At 38.0% G+C, this 26,907-nt stretch overlaps 1 protein-coding gene across 9 annotated transcripts in view; it reads right to left on the minus strand.

Moving 5' to 3' along the window:
* Positions 1 to 329: 329 nt before the first annotated feature.
* LOC102239980 (gamma-taxilin) overlaps positions 330 to 26,907 on the minus strand; it is a 102,156-nt gene continuing 75,578 nt past the window's right edge. For 7 of the 9 annotated variants that reach the window (XM_005880968.2, XM_005880965.2, XM_014528946.1 and 4 more), the window contains 7 exons: positions 23,371 to 23,541; positions 19,850 to 20,044; positions 17,362 to 17,481; positions 14,859 to 14,933; positions 11,895 to 11,987; positions 1,854 to 1,949; positions 330 to 928 (listed from right to left, as the gene is read on the minus strand). In XM_005880968.2, coding sequence (XP_005881030.1) covers positions 608 to 928; positions 1,854 to 1,949; positions 11,895 to 11,987; positions 14,859 to 14,933; positions 17,362 to 17,481; positions 19,850 to 20,044; positions 23,371 to 23,541 — 1,071 coding nt within the window. In that variant the 3' untranslated portion in view covers positions 330 to 607. The remainder of the gene's footprint in view (positions 929 to 1,853; positions 1,950 to 11,894; positions 11,988 to 14,858; positions 14,934 to 17,361; positions 17,482 to 19,849; positions 20,045 to 23,370; positions 23,542 to 26,907) is intronic. The other 2 variants (XM_014528948.1, XM_005880970.2) reach the window with 2 other exon arrangements.

Genomic DNA, 26,907 nt, shown 5'->3' on the forward strand with positions numbered 1-26,907 from the left:
TATGTTCATATATATGTAACTTACCAAAACTCTGAATCAAGATGTGCAGTCTTCTCAATTTGTGAAGTGGTAAAAAATATTATCAAAAAGCTAGTATGAATTAAATATGCTGTTTGTTTCATATCCCACACTCAGGTTTTATTTTTCACTTGGTATTTAAATGAGCTATCACACAAAACTAATCATTTTTATGTTTTGTGTTATTGGCTAGAGAAGAGTTTAAATTAATTTTAGTTTTTACATAGGATAGGAACCCATTGTCAGAACAAATCTAAATTTAATCATAATATATACAAAGGAACAGATAAGGCAATGAACACAGAAACAGATACATTAAAAGAATAATGAACACATATTCCAATAAAGGGAAAATAAGGCAGCTATGCAATACAGCTCTGGAAATGTATACATTAAACAATGCAAAACTGCTAGGCAGCCTCATGTATTGTATAGTTCAGAAGTTCCAAGAAAATACAGAAGTGGTAGAAAATGTAATAAAACTTTAATCTGAAAATCAATACTCGCTGCTTCAGAAAAGTTATATAGAAAATATATCTCTCAATACAGTAATCAGTCTTAACTGAATTCAGTAATCTCATTAACTGAATCAATGTCCAGAAGAGATCATGTGGGATGGGTCTTTTGAACTACGTTTTGTTTTATTTGCTGCCTTGGTTTCATCCTGCAAGTAGATTCCTGGAGCTCTTTTAGAGGAAGTGTTCAACTCTTTCTGAAAAGCAACAGTAGTACAGGGCTTTATCACAGCTGTTGCTAAATCTACATCTGCTTCTTTTACAGAGACTTGCTCTTTCAGGACTTCCACCTTCTCATTGAGCTCATTTCTTTCCATTTGAAGAGCTCTAAACAGCTTCTCTAACCGTCCCAGTTTCATTTGAGAGGACTTGTACTCTTTATCACGAATAGTTTTCTGAAGAAAAAAAAAATGACAGAATTTATGTAATCTTTGTATATATAAACAGAAATTAGATTATTGTATACAAAATTAACTAATCTAAGCCACACTGGAAACTACTTTTTATCATCTCTTGGACATCCCAGTATATGTATATACTGATATTTAAAATATTTATAATTATATGAAGCAATGCAAAAATTAAATTCTTTGTCATATTTCCTTCAAGTAATCAAGATCTACTTCATGACTTTAAATAGTAAGTATTAAGGAAATTCGGCATCTTAATTTAAAATGCTAGAAATAGGAATGTTTTTGTCTACATAGATTTTTTTTTATTCTCTTCCACCTTTTAGAGCCCTAATGTTTTCTCTTGTGGAATGTTATAAACTAGCCCTACCAAGTTTATGAAAGTGAGACATTTAGAAACTGTACATGGAATTCATTTCACTGTTATTTACAACAACTATGACAAAAAGTAGTTTGTTGCCTTTTGGAAAGAATAAATCAGGGCAGAAAAGCAGTAAATTACAAGTTAATCAAATCAAATTAAATCTTAATCAAATTGTCTTTACTGAAGATCACTGACTTTCAGGTTGTGGCCTTTGAATCAACATCAGTATTACCTGGATAATTTTTAGAATTGCAAATTCTTGGGCTATATCCCAAATTTAATGAATCAAAAACTGTGAGGGGAACAGTGTACCAAGTTTAATAATTCTTAATATGCATAAGCAAAATCACGATACTTTAGAGCTGTCTATAACATAAACCTGAGCTAATTAGTTGGGGAAATAAATTTAAATATCTCACTAAATCTAAGTTAAGTAAACTAATTAAACTTTAGTAATCAAACCAGCAATTACTTTAGTAAACATCCAGACATTCCATCCTGCCTTAATATGAGCATTCACTATTCAGTCATGTAAAACCTTCTCACCTCTTCAGCCATTTGCAGAAGTACTTTATTATTACTTTCCCATTTGGTACGCCATATTATCATTTCTTTTTCCAGTTTCTTAATTTTCTTTGTCATCTGCGAATCAACACAATATGAATTTAAATTCTAAGTTGAATTCCCTGACCTACCTATCACAGAAACTTTTTTTTCTTTAAAAGCTCTTTTATTTTTATAACTGTTTCCTAATAATCTTACTCTTCATTCTGTTGTCATTTCTCCCTTTGGACTTTCCTATTGATATTTTAGTGAAAGAAAATGTTTTGACCCTTGGATTTTTATTTTTAATACTAGAGGCCTGGGGCACGGATTCATCCACACTGAAAGGAAATTAGAAGGTGGCCGGTAGGGTAAGACTGGGCAAGATGGGCCAGACATGCCCTGGAGCCAACCTCCTGCACTCCCTCTCTGGCTTGCCGCACGTGGGGCAGCATCAGGGCTCAAAGATCATTTGTGGAGTGAGCAGGGTCCCTCCTGCAGTTGGGGTCCCTCGGACTGGCTTGTGGGGATTGGGCCAAAACCAGCAGTCCAACATCCCCCGAGGGTCCCAGAATGCAACAGGGGACTCTTCAAGATTGCTGTCGCTTGGCAGCTCCAGCACTGAGCGTCATCTGCCTCTGGTGATCAGTGTTTATCATACCTACCATTCAGTTGGCCAGTTGCTTAGCCTTTTACATATATAGATATTTTTTTTTACTGTTGATAGTATTACAGATGTCTCCCATTTTCCCCCTTCAGAAACATTTTATAATATTCTTCCCCACTCTCATCATTGCACTTGTTTCAACTAGCTGATAGTCTGCATATCTTTAGAAGTCGAATGTGCTATCCATTGCGCCACGGAGCCACCTATGCATATCTTTATAAAAAATAAATTTTATATTCTCAGTTTCAGAGGAAGCAGCAAATGCTAACTTCAGATACCACAATTAACTCTCTCAGATAAGGCTGCAATGCATTTCATTCCAATGGAAGATACAAGACTTCCTGCTTCCTCAGTTATATAAAAAAAGTCCTTGTTCTTGTTTTCTGAATATAATCACTAGAGGCCCAGTGCATGTGCACTGGGGGAGGAGGGTCCCTCAGCCTGACTCGCACCCTCTTGCAGTCCGAGACCCCTCAAGAGATGTCTGACTGCCGGCTAAGGTCCACTCCCCGCCACCACCACTGCGCTCGCCAGCCAGAAGCTGGGCTTGCTGCTCCTTAGCACTGCCTCAGAGCCTCTCTTGCCACCACCACTATGTTAGCCAGCCGTGAGCCCAGCTTTTGGCTGAGTGGTGCCCCCCTGTGGGAGTGCACTGACCACCAGGGGGCAGCTCCTGCACTAAGCGCCTGCCCTCTGGTGGCCAGTGCACATCATAGTGACCAGTAGTTCTGCTGTTCGATTTGCATATTAGGGTTTTATTACATAGGATTATACTAATTCATCAGAGTCTTGGATAGAGATTCTTAGCCTCCGAAGAAATTACGACTCTAAAACCACATTGGTATCAGAACTAAAGGACAGAAGAATTTAGGTGACTAGAAAGGTGCTATTAAAAGTATGAAACCTTTAGCTTTTGTTTTCCTCAAAACTCACAAGACTATTTTATTTCAGATTTTGTCAAAGATAAAATGGGTCCAAAAATAAGGAGAATGTACTTAAAGCAATGCTGTAATATTCCAATTTTCAGAAATTCAGAATAAGATTTAGGTATACCTGTCAAACAAGGATGACAAAGCCAATGCCCTATGTCATGGGTTATTACCACAAAACTGCACCACAAGACATGGCTTCATGCTGACCTACTGGGATTTCTGTAGCCACTATCAAAGAGCAAAGTATTCCTGCCCAGAGATTCTCTCCAGGATAGTGAATTGAGAATTGCTCTCTTAAAATGTTCCATGTCAATAGCATGCATGTGCTATAGTACAGATAACACATTTTTACTGTACATACAGCTCCCCTTAACTGAAGTCTCAGCTTAAAAAAACGGCAGGTAAAATTCATCTGCTCAGGCTCATTGAATTCTCCATATTGCTGAATCTAAAAATACATGAAGGTAGTAACATAAACAATGTCTGAAATGCAGCAGATACTTTTGTTATTCTCATTTTTCTTTTTCTTTTTTAATATATTTCAAGAAAAACGATATTAAATATAATTTTGCATGCAATAAACATTAATATTTTCAACAATCTTAATTCTAATGTCACATACAATAAACTAATATTTCAAGAAAAAGATTTCAAGTATAATAACTATAATATCACACAGTTGTAGGAAATATTAAAAATATGCAAATAAAGCATTACTTCTATTAGATTCTAAATTATTTTTTCTCTCTGGCATTATTTTTGTTCATCAGTTTATATTGTTCACTAGAGGCCCGTTGCACGAAGAGATTCGTGCAATAGGCCTTCCCTTCCCCTGGCTGCTGGCACCGGTTTTCCTCCGGCATCTGGAACCCAGGCCTTCGCTCCGGCCGGAGCCTTCAGTCTTCGCGGCTCCAGATGGAACCTTCAGTCTTCACTCCGCCATTTTGCTCCTACGTATGCAAATTAACCGCCATCTTTGTTGGGTTAATTTGCATACTCTGATTGGCTGGTGAGCATAGCAGAGGTACAGTCAATTTACATGTTTGTATATTATTAGGTAAGATTATATTCCAAAAATGAGTGAGATTATGTGATATTTATTTTTCTAAAACTGGCTTATTTCACTTAGCACAGTGGTCTCCAGTTTTATCCATGCTGTTGCAAATGGTAAGAGTTCCATCTTTTTTACAGCAGCTTAGTATTCCATTGTGTGGATGTACCAGTTTTTTAATGCCCTCACCTGCTGATGGGCACTTAGACTGTTTCCAAATCTTAGCTATTGCAAATTGTGCTGCAATGAATATAGGGGTGCATATATCCTTTCTGATTTGTGTTTTTGATTTCTTGGTATATATTCCTAGAAGTGGGAAAACTGGGTCAAATAGGAGTTCCATTTTTAGTTTTTTGAGGAAACTGTTCTCCACAGTGGCTGCACCAGTCTGCATTCCCATCAGCAGTGCAAAAGTGTTCCTTTTTCTCCACATCCTCACCAGCACTTGTCACTTGTTGATTTGTTGATGATAGCCATTCTAACAGGTGTGATGTCAGGTACCTCATTGTTGTTTTGATTTGCATTTCTTGGATGCTTAGTGACTTTGTGCATGTTTTCATATGTCTCTTGGCATTCTGTATGTCCTCTTTTGAAAAGGTCCTTTGCCCACTTTTTGATTGTCTATCTTCCTTTATTAAGTTGTATAAGTTCCCTGTAAATTTTGAAGATTAAACCCTTATTAGAGAGAACATTGGAAAATATGTTCTCCCATTCAGTAGGCTTTCTTGTTGTTCTGTTGATGGTTTCTTTTGCTGTGTAAAAGCCTATTTTGATGTAGTTCCATTTGTTTATTTTCTCCTTCATTTCCATTGCCTTAGGAGCTGTATCAGTGAAGACACTGCTACAACGTATGTATAATATTTTGCTGCTTATGGATTCTAATATTTTTATGGTTCCCCGTCTCATGTTTAAGTCCTTTATCCATTTTGAGTTTGTTTTTGTGTATGGTGTAAATTTTTTGCTGTTCTAGTTTCATTTTTTTGCACATTACCTGTCCAATTTTCCCAACATCATTTATTGAAGAGACTGTCTTGACTCCATTGTATGCTCTTGCCTCCTTTGTCAAATATTAATTGAGCATAATGGTTTGGATTTCTGGTTTCTCTGTTCTGTTCCATTGGTCTATGTCTGTTCTTGTGCTAGTAACAGGCAGTTCTGAGAACAGTGGCTTTGTAATATAGTTTGATATCTGGTATTGTGATCCCTCCAACTTTGTTCTTCTTTCTTAGGATTGCTGTGACTATTTGTGGTCTTTTCTTTTATTCCGTAAGAATTTGTTTTAAGTCTGTGAAATATTCCATTGGTTTCTTAATGGGGATTGCATTAAATCTATAGATTGTTTTGGGCAGTATGGATATTTTAATGATGTTGAATCTACCAATCCATGAACATGGTATATTCTTCCATTGTTTATGTCTTCCTCTATCTCTTTTTTCAACATCCTGTAGTTTCCCAAGTACAACTCTTTTACCTCCTTAGTTAAGTTTATCTTAATTTTTTTGTTGCAATGGTAAATGGGATTGTTTCTTCAGTTTCTCTTATTGTGAGTTCACTATTGGTGTTAAAAAAGCTATAGATTTCTGGGTGTTAATTTTGTATCCTGTTACATTGCTGAATTCCTTTATTAAGTCTAATTTTTTTGATAGAATCTTTGGCGTTTTCTACATTAAGTCATCTGTGAATAATGACAGTTTTACTTCTTTTCCAATTTGAAAACCTTTTATTTCTTGTCTGATCACTATGGCTAGCACTTCCAGTATTCTGTTGAACAGGAGTGGTGAAAGTGGGCATTCCTGTCTTGTTCCTGTTCTTAGGGGAAATGGTTTTAGCTTTTGCCCATTGAGTATGATGTTGGCTGTAGGTTTGTCATATATGGCCTTTATAATGTTGAGATATACTCCCTCTACTTCCACTTTGCTGAGAGTTTTTACCAAAAATGGGTGTTGGATTTTGCCAGATGCTTTTTCTGTGTCTATCGATATGATCATGTCATTTTGTTTGTCAATTTATTTATTGATTTGCAAATATTGTACCAGCCTTGCATCTCTGTAATAAATCCTACTTGATCATGGTGTATGACCTTTTTAATATATTGTTGGATGTGATTTGCTATTTTTTTTTTTTTGAGGACTTTAGCATCTATGTTCACCAAGGTTATTGGCCTATAATTATCTTTCTTTGTAGTGTCTTTATCTGGTTATGCAATGAGGGTAATTTTATGCTGGCTTCATAAAAGGAGTTTGGAAGTGTTCCTTCCTCTTGGGTTTTCTGAAGGAGTTTGAGGAGTATAGGTGTTAGTTCTTCTTTGAAAGTTTGATAAAACTGCCTGGACCCAGGCTTTTGTTTGCTGAGGTGTGTGTGTGTGTGTGTGGTGTGTGTGTGTGTGTGTGTGTGTGTGTGTTTTATTTTTTATTACTGCTTCTATTTTATCAGTTGTTATTGGCCTAATCAGGTTTTTTGATTCTTCCTGATTGTTTTGGGAGATTGTATTTTTCTAGGAATTTGTCTATTTACTCTATAATGTCCAGCTTGGCATATACAGTTGTTCATAGTATTTTCTTGTAGTCCTTTGTATTTCTGTGGCATAGTGGTTACTCCTCCACTTTCATTTCTGATTTTATTTAATTGGGTCCTCTCACTTTGCTTCTTGATGAGTCTGGCTAATGGGTTATCAATTTTGTTCATCCTTTCAAAGAACCAGCTCTTGGTTTCATTGATCTTTTTGTATTTACTTTTTAGTCTCTGTTATTTTTGCTCTAGTCTTTATTATTTCCTTCTTACTCTTGGCTTTTTGTTGTTGTTGCTTTTTAAGTTGTATGGTTAAATAACTTATTGCTGATTTTTCTTGTTTTTAGAGGTATGCTGGTAGTGCTATGATCTCCCATTTCAGGACTGCTTTTGCTGTCTCCCAGAGATTTCTGGGTTGTTGTATGTTCATTTTCATTTGTTTCCAGTAAGTTTTTTTTTTATTTTATTTCTTGATCCGTTGGTAACCCAATTCTTTGTTTAATAACATGCTATTTAGCCTCCATGTATTTGAATGTTTTGGGGTGTTTTTACTGTAGTTGATTTCTAACTTCATTCCACTGTTGTCTGAGATGATGTTTGATATGACTTCAACTTTCTTAATCTTGTAGAGACATGTTTTGTGTCCTACCATGTGGTCTATCTTTGTGAATGATCTATGTGCACTTGAGAAAAATGTATATTCTGCTGCACTGGGGTGAAATGTTCTATAAATATCAATTAAATCCACCTGATCCAGTGTGTTCTTGGAGTCTCTATTTCCTTGTTAAGTTTTTGTCTGGAAAATCTATCCAGTGAAGTCAGAGGGGTGTTAAAGTTCCCTACTATGACTGTATTGTGGTCAATCTCTCCCTTAAGGCTGCTAGTGGGTTTTTTTTTGTTTGATTTGTTTTGTTTTTTCATAAATTAGGTGCTCCTGTATTGGGTGCATATCTTTATCAGGGTAATATCCTTTTGTTGGATTGATCCCTTTAGTATCACATGGTGACTTTTGTTGTCTCTTGTGATGGCCTTCATTTTAAAGTCTATTTTGTCAGATATGAGTATTGCTACTCCACCTTTTTCTTTTCCATATGCATGGAAAATTTTTCCATCCCTTCACTTTCATCCTGTGTGTATATTTTTTTTTTTTTGAAGTGGGTCTCTTGTAGACAGTATATAGTTGGGTCATGTTTTTGTATCCATTTAGCTACCTTATCCCTTTTGATTGGAGTATTTAATCCATTTACATTTAGGGTTATTATTGATAGGTACTTATTTATTGCCATTTTAATTCTGTATGGCTAGGTTTCTCTTTCTGTTTCTTCTTCTCAATACAGCAATCCCTTTAGCATTTCTTCTAATGCTGTCTTGGTGGTGATGTTCTCTTTAGCCTTTTATTTTTTATTTTTTTGTCTGGGAAGCTCTTTATTTGATCGTCTATTTTGAATGACAGCCTAGCTGGATACAGTAATCTTGGTCTCAGATCCTTGCTTTCCCTTATCTTGAGTACTTCTTGCTGTACCCTTCTGGCCTGTAGAGTTTCTTATGAGAAATCAGGTGTCAGCCTTACAGGAACTCCTTTGTAGGTAACAGTTTTCTTCTCTCTTGCTGCCTTTAAGATTCTCTGTCTTTAATTTCTGGCTCCTTAATTATGATGTGTCTTGGCGTAGGAATGTTTGGGTTCTTATTTGGTGTTCTCTGTGACTCCTGAACTTACGCGATTTTTCCTTTACCAGGTTAGGGAAGTTTTCTGCCATTATTTCTTCAAACACCTTCTCTATGCCTTTCTCCCTTTATGCCTCTTTGAGCACATCTGCTATTTTAATATTGTTATGTTTCACATTGTCCCACAGCTCCTTTATGCTGTCCTGTTTTTTATTTTTTTTCTTTGTGGTTCTCTGATTGATAATTTCAACTTTCTCTTCTAATTCACTGATTTGTTCCTTAGTTTCCCCTAATCTGCTGTGTATTCTTTCCAATGTGTTATTTGTGTTGTCATTCTTTGTCTCAGACTGTTTTTTCATAGTTACTATAATTTTTTTCATGCTGTTGAGCATCTTTACCATCATTACTCTGAACTCTGTTTCAGATAGATTTCTTATCTCTGCTTCATTTATCTCTTCTTCTGGAGAATTCTCTAGGTCTTTCATTTGGGGGTTGTTTCTTTATCTCCTCATTGTGGCTTTCTGTTTGGGTTTATGACTATGTATGAGGTAGATCCTCTGCACCTCTCAATCTTTAGTGCTAGACAGTGTTAAAGGCTGTTTCTGACTAATTGGATCTGGCAAAGACTCAAAGTCCCCAGAGACTGCCTTTTGATACCACTTGAATTGCCCCCAGGCCATTATAACATTGTTGGGCAGTTGCTTCTGCCTGGGGCTAATTGTTATTTTTAATCTCTTTAGTAGCCTCAGGACAAGGTATTTTTCAATAGCGTTGTGTCAACTATCTTCCCTCCAGGCAAGACAGATGTCTAGGTGGGAAAGATGTCCTCCCCTGAGTCAGAGAATGACTCAGCCCAGGAAACTTGGGTGTCTGCCTTCTGAACTCTACCCTGGAGTCCCCAGTTCTGGCTTCTGCTCTCAGCTCTAACCCACTCTGTTCTCTCGCTCCAAGAGCACAAAGTGGATGGCTCCACAGGTAATTTTGTGCATTGGCTCTTTAAGAGGGTGCCTGAATTTTCAGCTGTTACTCTCTGGCAGACAGTACCCCGCTGCTTTTCAGAGCCAGATGTTATGTGGGTAACCTCCTCAGTTTTGGTGCTCTGTGTTGGGGGGGCCCAGCTCTGGGATCAGACCCCCGAGTTCTCAATTGCAACCTCCCACAGCTGAGATATCTCTCCGGGACTTCAGTTGCTGTCTATAAGCATCCAGCAAGCCCTTTCTAGCCTCCTCCCCTCCTACCAGTCTCTATGCTGTCTTTATTTTATGTCCTCGGGTGTCAGGGTTCTCTCCTGCGAGTTTTCCATTGATTATCAGGAAGTTTTTCTATATTTTAGGTGTATTACCAGTTTGTTCCTATGAACATGACCATTCAGCATCCACTTACTCTGCCACCAGTTTTAATCTCCCTCGTTATTCTCATTTTTAACAATGAAGGAAAAGGGAGCTTAAACAACATGTCAATGGTCTTTAATAAATAATGTAAGAAATTATTAATGTGAGAAATCTGACCATTGTATATAAGAGTTCAACCAGTATGCAATATATGATAATAGTGACTAATATCTATTGACAGGTTACAAAATGCCAGGCCTTATTGTTACTTATCTTCTAATGACCACCTTTTCATTTTTTTAAAAAAAATATTTTATTCATTTTTTACAGAGAGAAAGGGAGAGGAATAGAGAGTGAGAAACATCGATGAAAGAGAAACATAGATCAGCCACCTCCTGAACACGCCCCCACTGGGGATGTGCCCACAACCAAGGTACATGCCCTTGACCAGAATCGAACCTGGGACCCTTCAGTCCACAGGCCAATGCTCTATCCACTGAGCCAAACTGGTCAGGGCAGACCACCTTTTCATAAAATCTCAATTTTAAAGGGGAAATGCCAAAGTAAATAGCTTGCCCCAAGGAAGTCACACAATGCAAAAATCAGATCTCAGTTCCAGAATCTATGCTCCAAACTAAGGTGTTCCCTGTTTATTTTAGGACAGTGATAGATAACTGTAGTCTTTAAAATTGAATTTTAGTCCATATTCTGAAGTGGAATGACCCAGACAGTTTTCTATGACAAATTTTAGTTTCTAAAATTGGTAAGGATGTCCTTGTATGCTATATTAGTAAGTAAAGTAAAATTTTTTTTAAAAAAGTAAAAATGCCCTGACCGGTTTGGCTCAGTGGATAGAGCGTCAGCCTGCAGATTCAAGGGTCCCAGGTTCGATTCCGGTCAAGGGCATGTACCTTGGTTGTGGGCACATCCCCAGTAGGGAGTGTGCAGGAGGCAGCTGATCGATGTTTCTCTCTCATTGATGTTTTTAACTCTCTATCCCTCTCCCTTCCTCTCTGTAAAAATCAATAAAAATATATTCTTGAAAAAAGTAAAAGTATTTTAAACATTTAGTTAGATCCTTAGAAATAATCTATTCAAACCAAAATGTATTACTATGCTTGGTCTGATTCTTAAAACAAAACAAAAAACAAAACAATTTACACAACATTTTGTAAAAGAACTGAGAAGAAATCATCTGCAAGTGATTTTTTTAAAAATCTACTTCTAGTTCAGTTGGAGCTTTGTCCTGTACATTAAAAGGTCATGGGTTTGCCCTCGCTGGTTTGGCTCAGTGGATAGAGTGTCAGCCTGCGGACTGGAGGTTCCTAGGTTGGATTCTAGTCAAGGGCACATGCCCAGGTTGCGGGCACACCCTAGTTACTAGTGGGAGGCGTGCAGAAGGCAGCCAATCAATGATTCTCTCTCATCATTGATGTTTCTCTCTCTCCCTTCCTCTCTGAAATCAATAAAAAAAAATATTTTAAAAAAGGTCATGGGTTTGACCCCTGGTCGAGGCATCTACCTAGGTTTTGGGTATGGTCCCCTGGTTGGGATATGGGTGGCAACCAATTAATGTATTTCTCTCTCTCTAAGGTTGATAAAACAAAAAGCATATGCTCAGGTAAGGATTTAAAAAAAACTAATTTTAATAAAAATTGTCCTTTTTAGGAGAATCCTCTTAAATAATGACAGAATTTTGAGGGTTTGGAGACTATTAGCAATTTGAGGCAATTTCTGGACATAATGCATGAACATGCCAGTGAAGGATCAGAAAAGATAAACTTAACATTGTATCACAATATAAACTCTTCCAAACAATAATACTTAATCAAATTTAAAATAATCACAAGTAAATTTTCTAGTAATATTCTACTATAAATATGCAAATACCTTTTCCATTTCCTGCCTGAAGGTTGTAAACAGCTCATTGCTTTTTGCCATGGTAGTCTGGAATTCTTCAAACTTATCCATATAAAGAGAAAGCTACCGAAAAAAGTATAAAATATTCTGAGTTCCAGATAAGTAATTTAAAATCCAAAAGACTTCAAAATAATATGGCTAGACACTGGTGACTTGTCATATGTAATAAAAATAAGAACAAACAAATAGCAAATCTTGGACGAACCATACAGTAGGTAGCTAAAATTCTGATAAACCATTGAAGTTTATAAAATTTTGTTTAATCTGTGTAAATGCTTAAAATGTACAAATATTCCATCTATCATAATAAAACTAATGTACAGTGGTATGGCTATAAATATCATACAATCAATATTTTATGCACTACCACTCTCCTTACATTTCAAAAATTGTACTTGGAAAAAGGTCATTCTTTTATGTATACCACCTGCATCGTTTTTAGCTTGATTTCAAGGCTATCTTTTTCTTGAACACGGAAGGAAAACGAAACAAAAGAATGGTTTGGTTGAAAAAGAATTTAGTGGTAGTTGAGAAAAAAGGAAAGCTAAAAATGATAGAAACATCTTTCACAGCCTTCTAGCTAGAAAAAGAATGCTAACTGAATATAGAATGCAGTCATCTTTTTTAGGGGGAGAGTCACAGTAGTAGCCAAAAAAAAAAAAAAAAAAATGTGGATGAGCCCTGAACTATGACTTAAGGGCTAAATTTCTTTATTTAGACTAGGATGGATTACTTTATAAATGTTCTAATATAACTACATTATTTTCAGTATGAGAAAACGTAGGTCAAAAGAAATATTGTATTCCACCAGGAACATGCTCCAAGATCCCAAGTGCATACCTAAAATGATGCAATATATATATATACACACACACACACGCACACACACACACACACACACACACTATGTTTCCTTCTATACATACTTACTGATGACAAAGTTGATGAATTAGGCATAGAAATAGATCAACAAATATAGCTAACAATAAAATGTACCTTTTATAATAATATACTGTAAAACTTATGGGAATATAGTATGTCTCTTTCTCTGATAAATGGATACCAATCAGATAACTGGTAACGTATACAATGTGGAGATGCTGGACAATGGGATGATTTATGTCCGAGGCAGAACAGAGCATAAGGTACAAGATTTCATTATGCGATTCAGAATGCAAAGCAATTTAAAATTTATAAATTATTTATTTCTGAAATTTCCACTTAATATGATAAAACTGCAGAAAGTGAACCCATGGCTAAGGGTGACTGCTGTAAAGTGTTTTTGTGCCTCTGAGGCACAAAGAAAAGTGACAGTGCTTCTAAGGCTGCTGGCCTGGGAGAGTGTAGGAGAAGAAACAATGATGGTGGCTCAGGCAGATTGAGGGAGTTCTGGCACTTGAGGGAGGTGAGAAGTTATGGCAATTTTGGCATGGTCCGTTTTTATTGAAGATGGTACATCCAAGGTAGACTGCTCCATCTGAGAAGTCAATGCTGGCCCAGCCTGTTAGTTAGTTGTGAGGTCACCAACAATTGCTGGAAACTGACATGGCAAAAGCAAAGAAAGAAACCAACTCTTGGGAAAGACATCTACATCCACATATAGGGAGTGGGAAGACAAAGAATTGACAGCAAAAACAAATGAATAATTAGATAAGAAGACTTAAGAGTAACAAATCACAGACAACAAAAGAACTTAGTGAAAAGGCTCCCCTGTGACGTATTACTACAACAATTATCAATGACTCACAATAAGGAACATCTTTCCAAACTATACATAGGCTTTTTCTACCTTCCCCACATTGATTTTCTTCTCCATTTATGTGAACAACTGAATGTTTAGGGCCAATGCCCTGACTGGGTAGCAAATTGGTTAGAGCATCTTCCCAATATGCCAAGATTGTGGAATCCATCCCCGGTCAGGGAACATACAAGAATCAATCAATGAATGCATAAATAAGTAGAAGAACAAAATTCTACCTTTTTTTTCCCTAAAAACAACCAACCAAACAAAGAAACAAAACACACAAAACAAAAAACAACCCACAAACAAACAATGAATAAATGTATAAAGATAATGAGTAAAGGGTTTAAATTTACTAGAAGCATGCTAATAGGATCATTACAAACTTCTGATATTTGATTCCTCTTCAATTGTCACAGTAAGTTAGTTTAGTTTTATAGACTATCACTACATTATAAAATGTTCCCAAAGATAATGGTTGCTCATGAAGATAGATGCATGCCACTCTTAATGTATTAGTGTACTTCAGAACTAATTAAAGGAATTGTTACATTAAACATATGTTTTAAACAGGTAGTACTTTCTTGAACAGAATACAATCTAGTTAACTAAAAGAGAATAAATTATGCATATAAATACCTAATTGCTTCTGTCTGTTCAAACTAAGTAGGTATTAGTAATGCTTCAAATATGGAAAACCCATTCTTTCTTTCATCTTTTAAAAGAGTTTGAGCATCTGCTTACTTTATTCCACAAATAAGACACTCCAATGGGATAACAGGAAAAGACTGAACTGACATACAGAGAAAACCCTAATTTTTTTAAAAAGTACTGACACATACAATATCACCTGGAAGTGGGCCTGTGTAAGCATATGCAGTTTTTTAAATTACATATAGGAAAAAAACATGTATTTTTTGCCAGTTTTATTTTCCTCAAAGAACAAAAGTAGAGATACTAGAAAAGTATCGAGGATAATAGAAAGGGCACAATGAAAATAGGCTGAATAGTCATCCTTATTCCCCATGGACTGAGAGATTTCGTAGGACATAGAACTTATAATGTAAAATCAAGAAAAGTCAAATGCATGGAAAAAAATCCAAGAGGGTAAGAGATCTATTCTTCTGTTCTAGTTGGCTCTGCCTGGGATCAAGGAAACTCATAAATTCTATTATTCTCTGTTGTCAAGTTACCTGCTGTTTTAATTGTACTTCTTGATGTTTCATTTCTTCATATTTGTACCTCGATTCAGTTGCTTCTTTTAATAACTAGAAAACAGAAACATTCTGGCAAAATACTAATAGTAATTAACATATGTTTAAAATGTCAAATGACCAGATAACCTTAGCCTTTATTCATTATTTATGAAAGAATCACAGGTCAGTGGGTGAAACATCCTATTACATCTCCTGTCAATTATCTTTATTTTTTATCTATAACAGTTTAACACTTAGATATGTAAGAATAGTATTTTAGCTGCTTATAGAGAAGAAGTATCCTGGTGGCATAAGGTTTATCAAATCAGTGTTAAATTCTGCTATTTTGGACAAAAATAACTAGACCAAATGGAAACAGAAAACAAGACTAGAAATCCTGACAGTATCTGGGTTTAGAAGCTCTTCTATTCCATGAGTGGCAATTTGAGTAGAAAAAATATGGAACCAATTAATGAAAACAGAGATTAGATTTCTAACTCTGTTTCTGGGAAGAAGGGTTTGGCCAACACAGGGTGGGGCAAAGGTAGATTTATAGTATTAAGTACATAAAACACCGTTTATTCTTTTATCACTATTTGTTCGTTATTGTATTATTTTCTATACAAATAACGGTGAACCTACTTTTGTCCTACACTGTTTACATGGGTTTAAAAGAAAATTATATAGTAAAGTTGCATGGTACATAATTATGAAATTCAGTCTTTAAACTTCTCAAACAAAATGTTATACACAATTCAATTAAGCCTTTAAAAGTCATTAAATGAACCAGAAAGTATACACATGTACTACATGTATGTATGTGTATGTGTATATATGTTGAAAACAGCAATCTGTGAAATTGTATCTCTCTAAACCTTTGACCTGTACTTAATGAGTTTTTCACATCCTGAGGAATACCTGAATGATCCATTGAATGAAATAGTCCATCTTATGTAATAAAAGGCTACTATGCATATCGACCGAACAGCACAATGACCAGTCACTATGATGTGCACTGACCACGAGGGTGCAGATGCTCAATGCAGGAGCTGCCCCCTGGTGGTCAGTGCACTCCCACAGAGGGAGAAGCCGAGCTCACGGCTTTTGAGTGCAGTGGTGGTGGCGGCAGCCTCTCCTGCCTCCATGGCAGCACTGAGGATGTCCAACTGCCAGGGAGTAGGCCTAAGCCGTCAGACATGCCCTGAGGGCTCCCAGAGAGGGAGAGGGTGAAGGCTGGGCTGAAGGGACCCCCCCTCCCCATGCACAAATTTCGTGCACCGGGTCTCTAGTATTATTATAATCACTTACCACTTCATTTAAGTTACATATATAGTTTAATTTGCATATGTTAAGTTTGGATTCTAACTATAATCACAGTTGGAAAACGATATAAAATACTAGAGGCCTGGTGCACGAAATTCACGCACTCGGGGGTTGGAGGGTCCTTCAGCCCAGCCTGTGCACTCTTGCAGTCCAGGAGCCCTCGGGGGAAGTCTGACTGATGGCTTAGGCCCATGGGTCATCTTTAGCACTGCCACAGAGGCGGAAGAGACTCCCACCACCAACTGCTGCACTCGGCAGCCATGAGCCTGGCTTCTGGCTGAGTGGCGCTCCCCCTGTGGGAGCACTCTCACCACCAGGGGCCAATCCTGCATTGAGCATCTTCCCCATGGTGGTCAATGTGTGTCATAGCGACTGGTCATTCCACTGGTTGATTTGCAGATTAATCTTTTATTATCCTACTAGAAGCCTGGTGCATGAATTCATGAAGCAGTGGGGTCCCTCCACCTGGCCTGCAGGATCAGGCCAAAACCAGCTCTCTGACATCCTGAGGGTCCTGGATTGCATGCGGGTGCAGGCCAGACTGAGGGACCCCACTGCTGCACCGGGCCTCTAGTCCTATATAAAAAAAGCATAGTATGCAAATGTCCCCTCGACCGGAGTTCATCTGGGAGTTCAACCAGAGGGCAGGCTGGCCGGGGAAAGGAGGGAGGTCCCAGCTGGCAGCGCTGGTATGTGGCCAAGGGAAGGGAGGGAGGACGTGGCATGGGCAGGTGGCCAGGGGGAAGGAAGGGAGTACCGGTCAGGAGCCAGCAGCGGCAGCTGCTAGGGACCCTACCAGTGCATGAATTTTGTGCACTGTACCTCTATTATAATTAGATAACTGTCTAGAATAACTGTCTCTAGCTCGCACAGCCAAACTTGCCAAATGACTGCCACAATTTTGAACCTTGAGATTATTACCTAAAATTCAAGGAAATACTCAAAGAAAAAATAAAACATATACAGGTCTTTCCACTAATTTGGTCTAAAAATTCTAGTGTGTTTGTTATATGAAAATCTCATCAGAAATAAAAGGCTGAATGTATTCTAACATTTCTCAATCTAGAGTAAAAAAAAAAAAGCATGATTTAGATGTAAAATGTTGAATTAGTTTAAATGATGTTAAAAGCTTTGATTATAATTCTGGCAATACATTTCTTTAAGAAATAGAACTTACAAACTCTCTCTCTCTCTGATGTTTTTCATCAGCTTCCTTTATGAGTTGTGTTGTTTGCTGAAGCTTGGCATCCACAAGCTGTTGTTGCAGTTCCTTACGTTTGAACACTTTATCAATACGCTATAGAAAAAATAAAATTTCTTCCAACACTTAGTAAAAAAAGGGAACACATGGATGAAAAGAAATAACATGAGCTACAACTACTTGCTTCTGTTTTTCCTGTTAATATAATCATAGTTAATACCATTAAATGTTTCTGTCCCTACGCTTGCAAAAGCATCTATGTATATCACCTTGCACCCATCCTGAACCTGCAGGAATCATCCCCGCTGATTACTACATGGTACCCATGGTTGTTGAAGTTGAAGGTAATCTGTCATCCATCAACAGTTTTGTACTTCCCATTTCTGCTCTACATTAAAAATTAGGTCTAAGTTATCAAAAAGGATGGAGATCAAACTATTAAACTCATTCATAACACACATAAATTCCTGAACATTTTTTTTCTCATTAGATTTCCCCAAATTTCTTAATGCAGGTAAGTTGCATGATATAATGGTAGAAAAAACCTAGGGTCAAACCCAGGCTCAGTGAATGGCCTTGGGTAAATTCTGTCCCTTAATAAACCTCAGTTCTGTATCTATGAAGGTGAAAACCACATATACTTTACAGAGTTATAAAAATCCATGCAATGATTAAACTAAGATGCTTGGTGCCTAGCATGTATTACATGCACAATTGGTAAGAGAAGAAGTTATTATTATTTTCAAACTCAATTGTTAAGTGGTATTTATGGACAATAAAATAATTAGAATACTGTTCACAGATGAAGAAATAATATAACTCTTTTAGTTATAAAATCCTATGTAATAGAAAAAAATGCTGATTTATAACAGGTAACTTAATTAAGTTTTGAGGAGTACATGAGATCTGTCTTTGATTGAAAATAGTTCAATATATTATTAAATTATATCTTAACCAAAAAAGAAAATTTGGTAATACCTAAAATAAATAAGACAAGTGATATAAAAATGTACTTTAAAATTCACATTAATAGGGAAGTAGACTATCATTCTTAAAAAGGTAAAAATTTAAAGACTCCATTTAACAAAATAAGAAGTTTGTAAAAAATAAATCTACTAAAAATAAAATTCACTCAGAGGCTTAAAACAAGTTTCCTTAAAAATATATTGCAAGGAAGGGAAGAAAAGGAGAGAAACCTACACATGAAAAAGAGCTGAGACATAGTAATTAATAAAACATATAAACCTTGTTTGGATCTGATTCCAGAAATCTTAACCATATGGGTGGGACATAGAAATGTAAATAGTGACAAAGCATTTAATTGATTATTGATAAATTCTTAGATGTAACCATGTTATCGTGGTTCTGCATCAAAAAAAGTTCGTGGCTGTTATTTCAATATATGCATTCAAATAGTGCTGTGAGTGATGTCTTGTATTTCTTTAAAAACGAATAAAATAAGTTGCTAGACACAAAAGTGGATAACTTCTGAAGCTAACTGATGTATATTTTACTTTTAAGTTTGAAACTTGCTATGATAAGTTAAAAAACTATTAAAAGATGAAAGAGAACAGTCAAATATGTTTTCAAAGACTTTTTAAAACTAAATTAAAACAAATCTCAAATTTGAATTGAAATTGGATAAATGCTTTAAGTGCTCTTTTGGTAGCAAAACACATAAAACTTTTCATTTTAAATAGTCATAATCTTTAAAAATTATTAATTTTAATCTTTTCATGTAAGGAACTCAATATACACAAATAAAAGTAACAATTTTTTATTATCTTAAAGCATAATAAAGACAGGGAGGCATTCTTTGAAAAACCCAAAGCCTCCCACACTACATATTTGATCTCTTAAAGTAAGAAAGCTAAAATAAGCAGTTTATCACCAATTTACTTCTAATCTAGACACTATCTAACTTCCAGACTAGCTTATAAAATAAGTGCAATGATCAGGTTCTGCAGCCACTGATCAATCCTTTAGACTTCTTACTTCTTTAGGTGTGTAATAAATAGGAGTGTGTGATGGATTAGAACTTTCATTAGCCTTCTCCCCAGATAATAGAGTAGGTGGAATGCAATGATACTTATACATTGTATAGATATTCATAGAAGTCTAAGATAGAGTATTTGGAAATACAATTGTATGCTAAAATCACCAGCTTCCAAGTATAAAATCACAATCTTCCAAGTATAACATGGCAAACAAACAGTACTTAATGCATCTGCTAGAAATTACTTCAGATATCCAAAGCCACGGACTCCTGGGCCATGGAGTGAGGGTCCCAATTAGTCCTTCAATTCACATGGTGCCAATTCTTTTCTAATAAATGCCTGATTTCTAACACGCATATACAAAAGATCTAAAATATTGTCCTGTAACAGTAGCTTTAAATTAGCAATGAATGGTAAAAGATTTTGATAATAATGAGATGCTGTCTAAATAAATAAAACATCTTTACCTCCTCTCTCAGTGTGTATTGTTCAATGAGCCTCTTCAACTTCTCTCCCAGTTCAATGTTTTCCTGACGAAGTTTGGTGTTGTGTATGTCATGTTGTTCCAGCTGTGTCTGAATTTCGTTTAAAGTAAACTGGAAATGTGACGTTGCTTTTTTACGACTTTCTTCTTCTTCTCTTGCTTGCTGCATATTTTCTTCCTTATCATCCAAAATAATTTCTGTTAATAGTGTTAAACTTATAGATAAAATGCTCACAAAAAAGGTGTTGTTGCTATGTGGGTTAATGTTACTTCTGAGCTACTATTCCTTCTTCTGACTAGAAAGCTCTTACTTAAGAGCACTGAGATTGTTCTAAGTAATTATCAGACAGATAAAACTGCCCTGATCTACACTAATAAAAGACAAACATGCAAACTGACCATACCTTCGCTATGCCTTAAGCCATGCCCAACAGCCAATCAGAGTGACTATATGCAAATTAACCCAACCAAGATGGCAGCCAGCAGCCATGGAGCTGGACGAGCAGAAGGCTTGGTTGCTCCAGTGATGGAGGAAGCCAAGCTTCCCGCCTGCCGTGGCCGGCTCTGAGTTCCACTGAAGGCAACAAAGTTTCAATTATAGAAGATAAATAAATCCCAGATACCTGCTATCAGCCAGCCGTGGCCACGGAGCTGGAGCAAGCAGGAGGCTTGGTTGCTCCAGTAATGGAGGAAGCCAAGCTTCCTGCCTGCCACGGCCAGCCAGCAATGAGCTCCACTGAAGGCAATAAAGTTTCAATTAGAGAAGGTAAATAAATCCCAAAATAAAAAAATAAAAAAAGGAGAGGCTTGGAGCTTCCGTCGCCGAGGGGCTTGGCCAGCCTGAAAACGGCCCTCAGCCCCTCACCCAGACTTGCCAGGCACCCCAGTGGACCCCCCACCCTAAAGGGGTGTGGCCAGCCTGAAAACAGCCATCAGCCACTCACCCAGGCTGGCCAAACTTCCATGGGGTGGGGGGCCCCACTGGGTTGGGCTTGACCAGCTGCAAACAGCCATCAGCCCCTCACCCAGGCTGGCCAGGCACCCCAGTGGGGACCCCCACCCTGAAGGGGGTGTGACCAGCCTGCAAACACCCATCAACCCCTCACCCAGGCTGGCCAGGTACCCCAGCAGGACCCCCACCCTGATCTGGGACACCCTTCACTGCAAACCAGCTGGCCCCCACCCATGCACCAGGCCTCTATCCTATATAATAAAAGGGTAATATGCAAACTGACCCTAACAGCAGAATGACTGGGAATGACTGGTCACTATGACACACACTGACTACCAGGGGGCAGACACTCAATGCAGGAGCTGCCCCATGGTGGTCAGTGCGCTCCCATAGGGGGAGCTCTGCTCAGCCACAAGCCAGGCTGATGGCTGCCAGTACAGCGGTGGTGGCGGGAGCCTCTCCCGCCTCCTCAGCAGCGCTAAGGATGTCAGACTGCAACTTAGGCCTGCTCCCCGCTGGCAAGTGGACATCCCTCCGAGGGCTGTCGGGCTGCCAGAGGGATGTCTGCCAGCTTGGGCCCGATCCTCAAGGGAGCGGGCCTAAGCCGGCAGGTGGACATCCTCCAAGGGGTCCCAGACTGCAAGAGGGCATAGGCCGGGCTGAGGGACCCCCCCACCCCCGAGTGCACAAATTTTTGTGTACCGGGCCTCTATTATAAAATAAGTGTTATTTGACCATCTAGACATTCACTGCACTAAAGTAGTAGGAGCTTCTCCATAGTCAGCTCTTCCACATTAAATGTCCTCCTCAGAGTTTAGGCAGACCATCATCCTATTCGATCAGCTTGAAGAGATATTCTTTCCAGATTATAGACCCTACCATTCTAGTCAAAATGCTGACTTGTTATGTGAAAAAAAATGAAACAACTACACAACCTACTTTAATACATCAAAATTCAAGATTTCATAAGCAAGAAAACACAAAACTCTTATACCTGATGAAGATTCATTTCACAAATTGGCCTCTAATCTAGATCCTTGGGGACTTGCTGTGACAGAGTAATCTGACATCTTGCTTAATTTAATCTTACTCCAACTGTACATTCTTACCTATTTCTAAAGGCAGACATGCCCCCATTATATGGATTCTTTCTAGCACTTCTGTTCTTTTCTTTTGTCTTCCCATTGACACATATTTTGATACCTGCTGCCTCTTCCTTTATAAATAGCCAAGGTATAACTCTAAAATATTTAGCAAATAGCTGAAGAAGGCCTGAGAGCATAAAACAAACTAATACATTACCATCTGTAGTATTTCTCTACCTCCTAATTTCTTGTTTCAAACTCATTTTCACTCAAATCTACTGCTAGTAATCTCATTTCAAGTAGCCATTTCATTCCTTATTCAAGGAGGACATGGTAATCAACTACATTGATGGTCAGCAGAGCATGTGGTGACCTTGAGCTTTTTAAGCTGAAGGACTATGTGTAAACATCCCTAAACATAAAAGTAGATTCGTTTAATGAAATGAGATACATTCAGGAGCTCTTCCTTGAACCCCAAATCAAAAGTTGGATAGAAAGAGTGAGTCTTCAAATTTACAATGACCTCAGCACTAGCCCAAGCAAACTAAAAGCAGGGTAGTATATCTTTGAGGACCCCACAAAGCCCTCTGTTCAGAAACTCTGTCCACCAGAGCAAGTGTACTTAGTTCAATCACCAGTTATTATTACACTAGAGGTCTGATGCACAAAATTCATGCAAGAGTAGGCTTTCTTTCCCCAGGTTGCTGGCACTGGCTTCCCTCTGGCTGCCACAAGGCACCTGGGACCTGGGTTTCCCTTGCAGCCCTGGCTTCATCTAGTCTAGTTATCATATTAGACTTTTATTATTATAGATTATTATAGACTAGAGGCCCGGTGCACAAAATTCGTGCGGGGGAGGGGTGTCCCTCAACCCGGCCTGCACCCTCTGCAATCTGGGACCCCTTGGGGGATTTCCGACAAACCAAAATGTGGAACGTTTTACAAAATAACTGACAGTCGGACAACCCTCTCATAATCTGGGACCATTGGCTCCTAAACCAGCAGTTGGACATCGCCCTCACAATCCAGAACTGCTGGCTCCTAACCACTTGCCTGCCTTGATTGCCCCTAACCGCTTCTGCCTGTCAACCTGATCGCCTCTTCACTGCTCCCCTGCTGGCCCGATTACCCCTAACTGCCCTCCCCTGCCGGCCCTATCGCCCCCCAACGGCCCTCCCTTGCTGGCCTGGTCACTTCCAACTGGCCTCCCCTGCCAGCCTGGTTGCTCCCAACTGCCCTCCCCTGCTGGCCTGATCGCCCACAACTGCCCTTCCCTGCCAGCCATCTTGTGGCGACCATCTTGTGACAGCATCACACGAGGGTGTGACACCACCTAGGCTTTTATTATATAAGATGTCTCACTACTGCAAAACAAGCAAGGGTTTACTTTAAATAGATATTCACTGATTTTAAATCAGCCTAAGTACCTCCTAAAAAACAAACAAATAAATAAATAAACCATCAAACCTTTAATGTCTTGTTGTAACGCTGAAGTTCCCTGCAGAGAGACTCTAGCTTGCTTCTTGCCAAGACAGCCTTGTTATGTTCACTCTGCAAGTGAACTTTCTCTTTCACGATCTGGGATTGCTTCTTCTGTAAAACCTTCATTTGTTTCTGAACATTCCAACTCTCCTCCAGCTAAAAAACAAGCACACTTAGAATTTAGAAATTATAGTAAGAACCTTTGAGTTCCAAGTGAAAGAATTCCAGTCACGGAACCTTTTATTCAGTTGTGAAAGCCAGTATACAAAAATAAGTGTATGAAGAAAACCAATCTCAATGAGTACTTTTAAAACATTAAAAACAAATATTGAAAAAAAAACTTCTCATGCATTAATAACATCTAGTTTTACTTTTGTATACGAACATACAAATGTAAGCAGCACTCTGGAGTCTTTGTAAGTGAGGAAGCCAATTTTATAGTTAGAGCAAATTATTCTATTTTATACTAACAGATAAAATAGTAGTCTTGGTGACAGTTCAATAAAGCTTTCATGAAGAATCAATGACAAGAGCAAGAGATAGCTAAGAAACCTATCAAGCAACAACATATTTATGCCTATTAAAAACACCTCTATTAAAATTGATAACATGGGTAAAAAGAGTCAAAATATAACGAGAAGAAAACTAGACCTTTGTCAGTAAGCATGCAATAGAGTATACAGATATTGATTCCTAATGTTGTATAACTGAAATTTATATTAACCAATGTCACCTCAATAAATTTAATAATTTTGCTTTTCTATTTTATCATAAACCATAAGCACAGCACATTTAAACTGGTTTAGGTTCTGCACAAATTATCTGTAACTCAATCTCTTTCTTTCCCACTCCAAATATTCTTATATACCAGAACATGAGTCAAAATAGTATACCTATTTTAACTGTACTCTTTAATGGTAACAGTAATAACAAATTGCTGGTGTTGAAGCTAAGAAATGACTGTCCTATTTCACTAAATTACACTTATTTTACTAGGTACTGAAAATTCAGCTAATAAACATTAATGATATAAAAGACATCAAAAGAGCCCCAGAGATGGATACATACACAAGGGAGTTATAGATATGTAAAAATGGCTTTTTTTCTCTAATAAATAAAAGGCATAGTCATCTGCTTCAAAAGAAAGAGGATAAAATGAGGTTAAGGGTTTATAATTAATGAAAAAGGCAACTAATACTGTGGGTTTTTTATAATAGTGTGTCCCTCATGAGAGAGTCAGAAACAAGAGGCTAAAGTGACATCATGGAAGGGGCAGAGTAGAAAGGCCAGGAATCTGTCTCCAAAGCATGACAATAATTGCACTTGCACAAACTGTCTGATATAAATATTTTGGAACTCTGAAGTCCTTTCAAAGGCTTGGGCCTTCCAGAAAAATGATTGGCCAGTAAATAGTGGTAAATTTTGGTTCACCTTCAGTCAACAGTGCTATAGCAGCTCCTCATTCTTCTACTCCACAGCCAGCCCTGTAATAGTAGCCATACTAATACTTCTGAAGTTTCTTTTCACTTAATTGGTTTTTCCATTATAATCATATACTGTTTGTTTGTTTTTTTTTACTTTGTCCCTATCTTCCTTTAGCTCTTTGGAAATTTTAAATATAGCTAATTTAAAAGTCTGATAATTCTACCACCTGAACAAAAATGTCTTCCTCTTGGACAGTTTCTATTGATTTTATCTTTTTCCTTTGAAAGAGTCATATTTTTCTATTTCTTCATATGCCTTAATGTTGTTGTTTTTTTGTTACTGAAAAATGGGTCATTTCAATTTTATAATGTAATTCTGGATATTAGATTATCTTCCTTGAACATGGTTTGTTTTCTTGTTTTTGTGGAGTATCTCTGTTTTGGAGATTAGCCTAAGATGTAAACTTAAAGTCTTGTCAGGTTTACTTTGCTCCTAGGCTTTGCATGCTAACTTTCTAAATTTCAGCAGATACATAGATATTTTTAAATGTCCCAGTACATAAATATTTGGCTCCCCAAATGGGAAAAAATAGTACAAATAAAGGGAAAATAATAAACTTGGGTCTGTTTCCTCAAACCTTTGCATGCTTTTCACACAGAGGCAGCAACAATGGTAGCCCATTTTCATATCTGCACCTTCAGGATGAGATATGTTAATTAGCATTCAGAACACAGATTCCCTGATATTCAGAGGACTGTCTTTATTGTTTTCCCTGATTTCTTGACTGCTTTGATTCTAATGAGCAATAGGAACTTGTATTTATGAGACTGTTCTTGGCCAGATAACACCCAGGGCACTGCATAGATAGCAGACTGAAATACACTCTCAGTCTTTCAATAAAAGGGGTCTTTTTGCTTGTCTTAGAGCGTCAGCCTGAAGGGCAGCTTTCTAGTTTGGCATATATAGAGAAACCTATGAAGGGAACAGAGGCCAGTGATCTACATCCTTCTGTTCAACCAATGACTTGTATCAGGGCACCAATATAGCTGAGAGAGCAGCTTGTGCACTTATTTAGCACTCTGATTTTTGTGGTTGCCTCCCAAGGGGATACCTCTTGATTGCCTAACTCTGAAGGCCAGTAGAGCTTGCACTTATAGCTCCCATGAGATGGTAGAAATGGAAAAACAGCTGTTAGGTCACCGAAGGAGGGACGCATGAGGCTAGAATGGTGAAGGAATACAAATTTATTTGATCATCCCAACATCAGGTGGTTGAGCCTGGATGGCTCCAGCACCTAGTGACTGGAGTCAGCAGCTTTTAAAGGACTTTTCCTGGGATTTTTCTGGGCGGAGACTTTTTTATGCATACCCAGAGGGGAGATAATGGAATGTGGTCACCACAAGTGAAATGTGGTCTCAGCAAAGGGAATGTCCATAGTGAAATGACATGAAAAGCCAGTTCCCGGGGGAGAGGTATCAATTCAACTGCTTGATCAAATCTAACATTCCAGCCTTTTTGTTTTATGGAATAGGGATGAAGGTCATATCTTCTGTTATTAATTCCTGCTGAGGTGAGGCGTCAAGATCACAGGGAAAGGACTTTGATAGTAGTGGGCTGCTGGGGTCCAACCCCAGCGGGTCCAGGGGTCCCCAAAGGTGTGGACGAAGTCGGCGAAGAAGGAATGACACAGAGGCAGCGTTCAGTCAATCAGCATAGCCAGGTTCTCTTGTCAGGTTCTCCAGGTTCTGTTGCCAGGTTCTATCCAGGTTCTTTTGCCATGTTCTCTTGCTAGGTTATGTCTGTAGGTTCTGTGTCTAGGTTCTGTCTCTAGGTTCTGTGTAGGATCTCCAGCCAAGTCCTGTCTCTAGGTTCTGTGTAGGATCTCCAGCCAAGTCCTGTCTCTAGGTTCTGTGTAGGATCTCCAGCCAAGTCCTGTCTCTAGGTTCTGTGTAGGATCTCCAGCCAAGTCCTGTCTCTAGGTTCTGTGTAGGATCTCCAGCCAAGTCCTGTCTCTAGGTTCTGTGTAGGATCTCCAGCCAAGTCCTGTCTCTAGGTTCTGTGTAGGATCTCCAGCCAAGTCCTGTCTCTAGGTTCTGT

This window comes from Myotis brandtii, unplaced genomic scaffold (genome assembly GCF_000412655.1).
Source record: "Myotis brandtii unplaced genomic scaffold, ASM41265v1 scaffold665, whole genome shotgun sequence".
Lineage (NCBI taxonomy): Eukaryota > Metazoa > Chordata > Mammalia > Chiroptera > Vespertilionidae > Myotis > Myotis brandtii.